At 42.7% G+C, this 12,854-nt stretch overlaps 1 protein-coding gene across 3 annotated transcripts in view; it reads left to right on the top strand.

The window, feature by feature from the left end:
* Positions 1–7,459: 7,459 nt before the first annotated feature.
* The window catches only part of LOC124000586 (sideroflexin-5-like), a 31,138-nt gene continuing 25,743 nt past the window's right edge, over positions 7,460–12,854 (top strand). The window contains exon 1 of one of the 3 annotated variants that reach the window (XM_046307081.1): positions 7,460–7,681. In XM_046307081.1, coding sequence (XP_046163037.1) covers positions 7,625–7,681 — 57 coding nt within the window. In that variant the 5' untranslated portion in view covers positions 7,460–7,624. The remainder of the gene's footprint in view (positions 7,682–12,854) is intronic. The other 2 variants (XM_046307080.1, XM_046307082.1) reach the window with 2 other exon arrangements.

Raw genomic sequence — 12,854 nt, 5'->3', positions numbered from 1 at the left:
CTCATACAACCTTTCCAGTGTTGCATGGATTCCAGCCCTGCTACCTCCTCACACAACCTTTCCAGTGTTGCATGGATTCCAGCCCTGCTACCTCCTCACACAACTTTTCCAGTGTTGCATGGATTCCAGCCCTGCTACCTCCTCATACAACCTTTCCAGTGTTGCATGGATTCCAGCCCTGCTACCTCCTCACACAACCTTTCCAGTGTTGCATGGATTCCAGCCTTGCTACCTCCTCACACACACAACATTTCCAGTGTTGCATGGATTCCAGCCAGAGCACTAGCCTCTACCTCAATGGTAAGTAAATCATCCGTGTCTGTAGATGTATCTTTTTTTTTTTGTTGGGTTAAAGTTATTTTGTGAGGTGGTCGGATCTTTCGATTAAGGAGTATGTTGTTCCTCCATTGCGTAAAGCTGATCTCCTTCGTATCCAGATTGGCTCTTTACTGCAACCAGTTGTTTTACGAAAAGATAACAATGAGTCTTTCCCACGATGATGACAGGTGTCTGTAGTACAGCCAGCTAGCACTCGCGGAATCCACACAAAAAAAAGGAACACAAACTTGCAGTCCCAGCCGTTAAGGCTAACTGCGTAATCCTTAGCAACAAAACTTTAGTTTGGATTAAAATCGATTTAATGAAAATGTTTTAATGTAAACAACAAACAGAGAGTAGACAGTCCAATGTCCAGTTGCGTGCTCTGATGACGTATTGATGCTGATGATGTATTGCCGTATGGCCTTCCAGGGGTTTGCCTCTTCATTAACTCCAACTGGTGTGCTAATTTCGGGGCGGTGGAAGTGTCAACCCACTGTTCCCCTGTCTTGGAATATCTGATGGTCAAATGAGGACCCTTCTACCTCCTGAGGAAGTTTTCAGCTGTTATTGTGTCTGCTGTATACATTCCACCTCAGGATGATAAAAATAAGCTGCCTCTTAACATTTACATTTAAGTCATTTAGCAGACGCTCTTATCCAGAGCGACTTACAAATTGGTGCATTCACCTTATGACATCCAGTGGAACAGCCACTTTACAATAGTGCATCTACATATTTTAAGGGGGGGTGAGAAGGATTACTTTATCCTATCCTAGGTATTCCTTAAAGAGGTGGGGTTTCAGGTGTCTCCGGAAGGTGGTGATTGATTCCGCTGTCCTGGCGTCGTGAGGGAGTTTGTTCCACCATTGGGGAGCCAGAGCAGCGAACAGTTTTGACTGGGCTGAGCGGGAACTGTACTTCCTCAGTGGTAGGGAGGCGAGCAGGCCAGAGGTGGATGAACGCAGTGCCCTTATTTGGGTGTAGGGCCTGATCAGAGCCTGGAGGTACTGAGGTGCCGTTCCCCTCACAGCTCTCAAACTGTACCAGGCTATAAACAAGCAGGAAACCCTATGCCCAGAGGCTGCCTTTATGGTTGCCGACGATTTTAATTTCACGTCACTAAGACACATGATTCCCAACTTCCATCAACATGTCTCCACTGCTATTTTACTTATAAGCAAGCATACAAGGCCCTCCCTCCTCCGCCATTCAGCAAATCAGATCATGACTCCCAACTATTGTTTCCTGTTTCAAGCAGAAGCTGAAAAAATAAGCACCCGTGATTCGCTCCATTGAGAAATGGTCACCAGAATCAGAGGGTATGTTACAGGACTGCCTAAGGATGCCTCTCTAACAGATGCATTTTATGCACACCTTGACATCAACAACATCGAACCAGGTGTGAGGGCCATCACCGTCCTAGAAGACTAGGTGAGCTCGCTCTCCAAGGCTGATGTGAGAACGATCTTTAATCAGGTCATGGGGCCCGACGGTATTCCAGGGCACGTTCTCATGAACAGAACAGCTGGCCTGGCATAATCACAGTAATTTTCAACCTCTCTTTGTCCCAGTCTGTTTCAAAATGACCACAATCATCCCTGTTCATAAGAACTCCGGCTTCATGCCACAATGATTACCGCCCTGTAGCACTCACTTCTGTAATCATTAAGTGCGTTGAGAGGCTGGTTATGGCACACATTAACTCCACCATCCCAGCCAGCCTAGACCCACTCCAATTTGCATACCGCCCTAACAGAGCCATAGATGAAGCAATTTCAATTGCCCTCCTCACTGCCCTCACCCACCTAGATAGGAGGAATACCTATGTGAGAATGCTGTTCATTGACTACAGCTCAGCGTTCAACACCATTATCCCCTCCAAGCTTGTCACCAAGGTTAGGACTCTGGGTCTGAACACCTCCCTCTGCAACTGCATCCACATCGGCAGTGGAGCAGATAACCAGCTTGAAGTTCTTGGTGTCCAAATCACTAGATTTAAAATGGTCCACACACACCACAGTCGTGAAGGCGCAACAGTGCCTATTCCCTCTCAGGAGGTTGAAAAAGTTTGGCATGCTGTACCATTGTGAGCATATTGACTGGTTTCATCACTGCTTGTTATGGCAATAACACCGCCCTCAATTGCATGGCGATACGGAGGGTTGTGCGGACAGCCCAGTACATCACTGGGGCTGAGCTTCATGCAATCCAGGACCTCTATATTAGGCGGTGTGAAAAGAAGGCCCAGAAAATCCTCAAAGACCCCAACCACTCAATCCACTGACTATTTTCTCTGCTGCCGCACAGCAAGAGAAGCCTCTCAAGGCATCAAGTCTAACACCAACAGGCTCATGAACAGCTTTTCCCCCCAAGCAATATGACTGATAAATAGCTAACAAGTTTACCTTGTATATTTTTTTACCTTTTATTTCAATATTTGCACTGTCACTATGCACACTCACAGGGCCCACAGACACTCACTCACACATTAAATGCATATACATTTATGCTGACTCCACACACACACACACACACACACACACACACACACACACACACACACACACACACACACACACACACACACACACACACACACACACACACACACACACACACACACACACACACACACACACTGCTGCTACTCAACACCTCTCCGAATTTGTCAGAAGAAAATAAAAACTCTCCACCGAGAGCTTGTAGTTTTTTGGCTGAGGTAAGTCACAAAATTTTGGCCAAAACTGAGCGCACAGATTCAACATCTGCGAATGTAGTTTTGATTCACCCATCGCAAGTTTAGTAAATTTTGTTGTAAGCTTGCAAACATAATTTTATTTTTTCACTGGCAGGAAGAGCAGTGTGTGCCAAACTACAACAACAAAAAAGGTCAGGTTTCAGATTCTTTTACTTTTAGTGTCTCTGGCGTTCTAGTCCACAAGCCATTCAGGAAAGAGAGTGGTTAAAGATGACAGCCACCAGTAGTCTCTTGCGTCGGCGTGTCCATAACTCTCCTTCTAAGGAGTCTGTGGGAGACGAGGCACGCTGTGTCTTCCTAACTGCTCCACTTGAATGTGCTCCAGCCAGCTAGTCAGTTGATTAAGGAATGCCTTGGTGTGCTTATTAGCAATCCTGCACAGGTGTGTTGGGTGAGCAGCGCTGTGGCACTGTCTTCAGCTGGCTTGGTGCTGAAAGTAGTGCAGCCTTCCACAGTGCTGCTGTCCGTGGTGCTGAAGTGAGCACACCTGTTTCCTGTGCTGAGGAGGGTGGCTCTGTCCATGACCCTGCACTGGGAGTCCTTCAGCCACACCTATGCCCATGCCTCTCAAGGTGCCACATACACACATCGCAAAAGCACAGCCCCCACACCACTGTGCTTTGGAAAAATGGGTGGGGTTATATCATGCCTTGTTGGCCATGTCCGGGGGTATCGTCAGACAGGGCCACAGTGTCCCCCGACCCACCCCTGTCTTTATAAATTGACTCTTTCAAATAATTGACTCTGGCAAGTTTCCCACCAGCTCGTTGCAGTAGGGAAGTAAAGCGGAAGTCGAATCCATCACGTGGGAGTAGATTTTAGCACGCAATGAGAGGCTTTGAAGCCTTATTGGTACTGCTCAGAAAAGCATTCCTCCCTATAGGAATGAATGGAATTCTACAGCATTTCATTTAAATGTTTCAAGGACAACACTACATGTATTTAAATATTTTGGTTGTTATAGTGAGGACAGTAACATTAGTACTTGCTACTTTAAGGATTTTTTTAAATATATATTTTTATTTGAAATGTTTATGTTTAGCTCACACAATATAATAAAAAAGTCTGCATTAAGTGTAATAGAATAAACGTGACAAAACAAAGGTAGACATTTATGAATGCATTTCTATAGCTTCCAAAATATTTTTTACAACGTGTGGGAGTGCCAAGATGGAGGCATTGGTGCAGTGTATAACAGGGGTAGGCAACTAGATTCAGCTGCTGACACATTTTGGCCAAGCCGATGGTCAGCGGGCCAGAACATGATTATAACAATCATTTTCTTACCTTGATTACATTGAGGCACAATCACAAATCTCTCTTTTTTAAATTCATGGGAATACTTGGGAACAGATTTCCTAAATTAAACTAGTTTTTAGCTGAATTTCTGGGGATTTTACAGCCTTTCTTTTACCAAAAACAATAATCGCAAAATTATATTTTTTTCACAAAAATGTTTTGGGGGGGCCCAAAAAAATCACTTGGGTTACCGACGTCAGTAAGATTAAGTAAAACAAAGATTAAGTAAACAAATGTTGTCTTTTAATTCACGTTCTGTTTGCTATTTCATGCAGCAACAGAATAGAAAGAAGCTAAACAAAATGATTTTGTATTGGAATTTCTTATTGTTTAAATTTGAGAGATACTGTATCATTCATGCAAAGTAATATAAAGCATATTAGGCATAATCATTTATCATACTGACCTGAAGGATTGGTTAGCATTTTTTATAGTTTAGAGTACATCACAGTCACTCTAAAGCTAGCGGGAAAGGGTAGCTCTGATCTTGTTCATCTAAACACAAATACACTATATATAGAAAAGTATGTGGACACTCCGTTAAATTAGTGGATTTGGCTATTTCAGCCACACCCGTTGCTGACAGGTGTATAAAATGGAGCACTCAGCCTTGCAATTACCGTAGACAAAAATTGGCAGTAGAATGGCAGATAGCCTAGTGGTTAAAGCATTGGGCCAGTAACCGGAAGATTGTTGGTTATTCTGTCCCTGAACAAGGCAGTTAACCCACTGTTCCCTGGTAGGCTTTCATTGAAAATATGAATTTGTTCTTAACTGACTTGCTTAGTTAAATAAAAATACAATAAAAATGACCTTACTGAAGAGCTCAGTGACTTTCAATGTGGCACTGTCATAGGATACCACCTGTCCAACGAGTCAGTTATTCAAATTTCTGCCCTTATAGAGCTGCCTCGGTCAACTGTAAGCGGCGTTATTATGAAGTGGAAACATCTAGGAACAACAACGGCTCGAAGTGGTAGTCCACACAAGCTCACAGAACAGGACCACCAAGTGCTGAAGCTCGTAGCGTGTACAAATCGTCTGTCCTCAGTTGTAACACTCACTACCAAGTTCCAAACTGTCTCTGGAAGCCACGTCAGCACAGAGGCAATGTCAGCACAAGAACAGAAACTGTTCGTCGGGAGTTTCATGAAATAGGTTTCCATGCCAAGCGTAGACTGGAGTGGTGTAATGCTTGCCGCCATTGGACTCTGGAGCAGTGGAAACACTTCTCTGGAGTGATGAATCACGCTTCACCATCTGGCAGTCCGACGGATTCATCTGGGTTTGCCGTATGCCAGGAGAACGCTACCTGCCAGAATGCATAGTGCCAAATGTAAAGTTTGATGGAGGAGGAATAATGATCTGGGGCTGTTTTTCAGGACTAGGCCTGAAAAATGACAATGACATTCTAGACGATTCTGTGCCTCCAACTTTGTGGCTAAAGTTTGGGTATGGCCCTTCCCTGTTTCAGCATGACAACGCCCCCGTGCACAAAGCTAGGTCCATACAGAAATGGTTTGTCGAGATCGGTGTGTGAGAACTTGACTGGCCTGTACAGAGTCCTGACCTCAACTCCATTGAACACATTTGGGATGAATTGGAACGCAGACTGCAAGCCAGGCCTCATCGCCCAACCTCACTAATGCTCATGGCTGAATGGAAGCAAGTCCCCGCAGCAATATTCCAACATCTAGTGGAAAGCCTTCACAGAAGAGGCTGTTACCAATTTGTAAGTCGCTCTGGATAAGAGTGTCTGCTAAATGACTTAAATGTAATGTAAATGTTATAGCAGCAAAGGGGAGACCAACTCTATATTAATGCCCATGATTTTGGGATGAGATATTCGACGAGCAGATGTCCACATACTTTTGGACATTTAGTGTAATTAATCTCAGTCGGTGATTGACAGTAGCCTAGGTATTATTGCATGTTAAATGAGATTCACACTAGTTTAATCAGTTTAATTTCAGGCCTATTTCATTCAGGTAAACTAGTTTCTTGCCTTGATAGCGTAATTGGTCTTTTTGGTTTGCTAGACATTAATGTAAACTCACCCCATTCCGTACAAATGTGCGCAACTGCAACATTCAAACGAGGCTACAAAGAAAACTAATGGGACTGTAGTGACTGTGTTGATGTCAAAATCGGGGGTGTGAACTAGGCTTCTATTCAAGCGTTGATCAACATGGTAATGGCTCTATAGTATTGGAAAAAAGTTTTAAAAACTGACCCTCCGTTACATCTTGACGTGTCATGTCGAAACGTTCAGCACTCATAAAGCAACTATTTCTGTCTTACAATCTCTATCCTCCAGGTGTAGCACTTCTATCATCCTTTAAAAACAAAAAATGGACAGTGACGGGGGTAAGGGGGGGTTACCTAGTCATTTTTTGCATCATCATTGCATGAGATCATCATTCTCAAAGCCGCTGTTTACTTCTAAGATCACTTTAGCACCGCCCTAAAAACCCAATTCAAATTTGACACAAACCTTCAAATAGCTATGTAATGACACATTATATAAACTCTTTATAGTGTTTTATTTACATTTTAGAGGCGATAAGGTGATAAGTTGTACAGATCGAGTGAAAAAAAGCAATTTTCCCACACAACATCTCTCCTTCTCACTATCACGCATTAGTTTCGCTTCCCCACCTGCCATTTTTAAAAGGACCCTTGCCTGCTTGAATTATGCAGAAACGGGCAGCGTTTAGGTCATGTAATTTATTCTGTTGGAAAGGGGAGAAATTGTGCTTTACAATGGTATTGACATTACAGTTTATCTGGAGGTATTACGTTTTTGGGGAGCTAAAATAAGGGCAATTGTACGGACCAAGGCGATGTACGAGTTTACGTTACACATCGAGGGTTCTTGGTTGAACGTGAACGCAACGTGGACGCACTCCGTGCAGTCCTTGCACACCAGGCGAAATGCAGTGGAAAGAATGTGTCCCTTATTTTCATGGGACAGATTTTGGGCGAAGTAAAACCTCTCGCTTCGCCTCTTCCTCTCTGCCATAACACAAAAACAGTTATGCAACCTATTTTCAACTGATCAATTTTTTGGGATGTGTAGTCATCTTGTATAACTTTCGCTGTGTAACTGGAGATGACAGAAACTACACCTCCCAAATAACATTGCGATTAATTGCTTCTCTAGTTTCACGGAGTATAGCTAGTTCACTACTTAAAAATCCTGTTTCATGATTGACTTTATTTATAAAAAAATACTTATCCGATATCATGGCGGAATCTGCAGCCTGTCCTGCATTCCAGCTTGGAAAACCACGATATGATCAGGTAAAGCATATTTTTTTGCTTTTTTGTATCATTAATCCCATAGTTTGGTATCTCTACGAGTGCACAAAAAACACTATAGATCCGACCTCTGCCTGCGATCACATCATTATGCTCGCTGCTTGTGACTTTGTACGAAAGTTGCCTCTGTTGTCTGCTCGATACATGTTTGTAAAATCTTTGTAGTGCAATCCTGTTTATGTTCTGTGCAAATGCAAAGTATCCTACTTTCTTGAAATTAACAAGTAGCGAAAACGAGGGTTGGGGATGTGTTTCGGAGATGATAGCAGGGTTGGCAGCCCCACTGTAGCTAAATGCTGAGGCTAAAATACTTTGCGAACATCCTATGGTCCTAATAATGGATCCAAACTTTTTGCGTGCCTGATCTGTAAATCAGCATTAGTCTTACTTTTTTTTTTAATTGCCAAAATGTTCTAGATTTTTTTCAGGTTCTTTATTACACTTGAGTAGACTGCACTGAATAGGCATATAGAACAGCCTAAATATAATTGAATAGCTTTATTATAACATTTTATGTGACATCCGGATTATTTGTATCTCTTTGCGCCTTTTTATCTCTCGGCATAATCTGAAACCTTCATGAGGGATAAAAAAGTGACAAGTAAGAATTTATGTAGGCCTCATCATTTTGTTTTTAAAAAACGTGTTCCTTCCAACTAGTGATGCACCGAAATGACATTTTTGGCCAATACTTATTTTCCTTGCCATAAAAAACGATACCGATAAAGCTAATTGATATTTAACATTTTAGTGGCTTTTTAAGCATTCTAATACAGTTTAAATAGTTAACACACAAGAGGCGTTACTACAGTCCCTGGTTCGAATCCAAGCTGTATCACATCTGGCTGTGATTGGGAGTCCCATAGGGCGGCGCACAATTGGCCCAGCGTCGTCCAGAATTGGCTTTTTGTTCGTAACCATTTTGCCTAGTTAAATAAAGGTTACACACACCACACTGACCAAAAAGCTATTTTGTTAGCATTTACGTATATCCCCATTACCAGTAAAACATATTCAAAACAAAAAAAATTCACTTACTTGCTGTGCTGTTTCGTTGATCAGTTGTTCAGTTGTTTCATTCTCAACCAGGATTTCTATGGAACGGCGTTTGGGTCTTTTTGTGTCAAAAAATATACTATTTAACACTATTTGACGTGTCAAATAAGCTTGTTGACCAATCAGGACCTGAATATGACTGCACGTCACATAATAATTTAACTCATTCATAAAAAAATTTACGTAGTGTAATCAAGGTGTAATAACTATCACTTGTATTTTATGTCACAACGATTCATCGATACGTATGCTATGATGTAAAGTTGTCTCGCGCACCTACAGTGCTGGTCATAAAATAAAAGCTTACTAGCTCATGGATGCAAACAATGTTCTTCCCCAAAAACATAGCAAAACGACATAATCTGTTTCAGTAGGTGTCATCGTCTAAAATAACTCAAATTTATAATTCATTATTTATTTGATTAATAGTCATACCCTTCTATGTGAAGCTAGCCACAATAAGGATTAGCCACAACAGTGGACTTTGCAGTTAGCCTTCAAAATAAAAGTGTGGCATAATTTTACTATTTGTATTTATTTGCATCACTGTCAATGATGTACTTTTATTTTGACGGAAAACTGCAAATTCCACTATTGTGCCTAATCCTTTTTGTGGCTAGCTTCACAACACATGACATGGTCCGGCCACGCCTCATTAGCCAGATGAAGCTAGCCGGCTGCTTATAACGTTAGCTTTGGGCAACAGAGTTATAAGTTGCTAAAGCTAGCTACCTCAGAAGTTGCGGTCGAACAAATGATACTTTATTACCAATGCGGTATTATAAACACATCGTTCGTGGCCGGTGTTTGCTTGTTTGCAGACTTTTTTTGTACAGCTTTGCCAGTGCTACTGTATCTTTTTTGACACGCAAAGAACCAAACGGCGTTCCATAGTATGTATGTCGTGAAGCTAATAGCAGTGATGCTATTACTGTGTAAAACTCTGGTAGGGCAACATCTGAAAAATAGAACACTTGGTAGTGTGTACCGATGCTCAACCAGTCGGTGAAAGACAACATCACCCACGACAGAGAACGGTTAATTGTCAAGGGCAATGAATTCCATTATCTTGGCTTTAATGGATTTCGCCTTTGAGTTGTCTCGCTGAATTTTTTTTACTCTTTCAAATGACTGCTCGACTTGTTGACTCCTCGATCCAAATAGCAGACATTGCAGGCTTGTTTAGGAATGCTGTGTTGCATGTATAGTGCAACATTTTACGTGGCGTCATTACTTCATGTATCCACATTATATATGTGTACATGTCAGCTTTGACATCAGTGTTCCACATCAGCGTTAAACTAGACATCGGTACCGATGTTGGCATTTTTAGCTAATATCTTCCGATTCCGATATGTTCACCGATATACCGTGCATCCCTACTTCCAACCATTTGTGTGTCCTTCTGTAGCTCAGTTGGTAGAGCATGGCGCTTGTAACGCCAGGGTAGTGGGTTCGATCCCCGGGACCACCCATACGTAGAATGTATGCACACATGACTGTAAGTCGCTTTGGATAAAAGCGTCTGCTAAATGGCATATATATTATATTTAAATATGCCTCTTCTAATGACCAAAAGTAAATTATTCTGCTGCGCTATGTTTGAGGTGAGGGGTGTTGTACAAAACAAAGTCATCAGTGATTGAATAATCTGTAGCCAATCAGATTATCAAAGCTAATGACATTTTTAAATGGCGCGTTACCCATTTGTGTTCTGGCTCTGGCTCTGGCCCAACCCACCGATTGCTGGGACCAATCAGAATGGTTAGAATGTATTTGCGTTCTAGAAATCGCCAGGGAGGTATTCAGGTCATAAGAAAGAATTCTGAGTCGATATTCAGGTCTTAAGAAGGAATTCCCCTTGACTACTCCCCCAAATTGGAGAAAGCAAACATTCTTTCCCATTGACCTGCATTGTAAAAGAGCCAACTTCTCTGTAGATTTTTTGTTACATAGAAATAACAAAACATACCGAAAAGCTGCTGTCTTGTTCAATGTAACCAGGTCAAAAATCCCAACCTATGGTTCGCAATGCTCCCACATAGGGAAATAGAGCCTGCAAGAAGAGCCCTGTGGCTTCAGGCTATTCTGCATGGGGGACCCGGTGTCCAATTAGGCTACACGTAGCCAATGGGGTAACCACAGGTTGTTTTCACAATAGGCGGCGGGACTTCGACGTTCTATCTAATACCGACTGGGACTATCCAGACTCATTGCGAAGAAGAAACTATCCTCCATGGGCGTTGCGTAGTGTTCGGCTGGAGCAAGGAGTTTGGATAGTCAGGCAAACATCAGATAGTTCAACTCCTAAGAATCTGGGTCATCCTGTTGCAATGTGTGCCAGATTAATGGTCTGTCTACCTTTAGACAGACTATGCCCTTCCCTGGACCACCCATGGCTGTACCCCTGCCCAGTCATGTGAAATCCATAGATTAGGCCCTAATTAATTTATTTAAATTGACTGATTTATTTAAATTGACTGATTTTATATTTTGAGGTTGGACGTTAGCACATTGCGCGTACCACTAATAACGGCCGATTCCGATATGCTCACCCGATATATTGTGCATCCCTAGTCTGAATACTTTCCGAATGCACTGTATGTGAGAATGCTGTTTATTGACTGTGAACTGTGAACTGGCATTGTGGTGCCAGGACAACAACCTCTCCCTCAACTTCAGTAAAACCAAGGAGTTGATTGTTGACTTCAGGAAGCAGAGGAGGTAACATGCCCCGATCCACATCAACGGGACTGCAGTAGAGAGAGTCAGCAGTTTTAAGTTCCTTGGCGTCCACCTCACGAGGACTTGACATGGACCAACAACACCACCACTCTTGTCAAGAGGGTGCAACTGCGTCTCTACATCCAGCTGAAGAAAATCGGAATGCCACCCAGTCCTCTCCAAATACTACCTCTTCAAAATATAGAGGGTTCTGACCAGTTGCATCACGGCCTGATACGGGAATTGCTCCATCCACAACCACATGGCCCTCCAGTGGGTGGTGAAGACATCTGTGCACATCACTGGGACTGTGCTCTCACCCATCCAGGACATCTACTCGAAATGGTGCCTGAGAAAGGCCTGCAGCATCAAGGACCCACACACCCCAGCCATGAGCTATTCACTCCCTTACCATTGGGCAGACTGTATCGGCTCATGAGGTCTGATGCCAACATGCTCAGAGACAGTTTCCATCTACAAGCCACTAGAATGACCACTTGCACTGACTCTCCGCACCTCAGCACCAGGGTTAGGGTGTAACGGATTACAAAGAAAACTAACTGCAATTCATTATCAGCTAAAATATTGTAATCAGATTACACATATTTTTGAAAAACTAGATTATTTTTTATTTTTTATTTATTTCACCTTTATTTAACCAGGTAGGCTAGTTGAGAACAGGTTCTCATTTGCAACTGCGACCTGGCCAAGATAAAGCATAGCAGAGTGAACAGACAACACAGAGTTACACATGGAGTAAATAATTAACAAGTCAATAACACAGAGAAAAAGGGCAGTCTATATACAATGTGTGCAAAAGGCATGAGGAGGTAGGCGAATAATTACAATATTGCAGATTAACACTGGAGTGATAAATGATCAGATGATCATGTACAGGTAGAGATATTGGTGTGCAAAAGACCAGAAAAGTAAATAAATAAAAACTGTGGGGATGAGGTAGGTGAAAATGGGTGTGCTATTTACCAATAGATTATGTACAGCTGCAGCGATCGGTTAGCTGCTCAGCTAGCTGATGTTTTTTGAAGTTGGTGAGGGAGATAAAAGTCTCCAACTTCAGCGATTTTTGCAATTTGTTCCAGTCACAGGCAGTACTGGAACGAAAGGCGGCCGAATGAGGTGTTGGCTTTAGGGATGATCAATGAGATACACCTGCTGGAGCGCGTGCTACGGATGGGTGTTGCCATCGTGACCAGTGAGCTGAGATAAGGCGGAGCTTTGCCTAGCATGGCCTTGTAGATGACCTGAAGCCAGTGGGTCTGGCGACGAATATGTAGCGAGGGCCAGCCGACTAGAGCATACAAGTCGCAGTGGTGGGTAGTATAAGGTGCTTTAGTGACAAAACGGATGGCACTGT

Source organism: Oncorhynchus gorbuscha, linkage group LG16, assembly GCF_021184085.1.
Source record: "Oncorhynchus gorbuscha isolate QuinsamMale2020 ecotype Even-year linkage group LG16, OgorEven_v1.0, whole genome shotgun sequence".
NCBI classification, from domain to species: Eukaryota; Metazoa; Chordata; class Actinopteri; order Salmoniformes; family Salmonidae; genus Oncorhynchus; species Oncorhynchus gorbuscha.
This window is presented reverse-complemented; position numbering and strand designations above follow the sequence as displayed.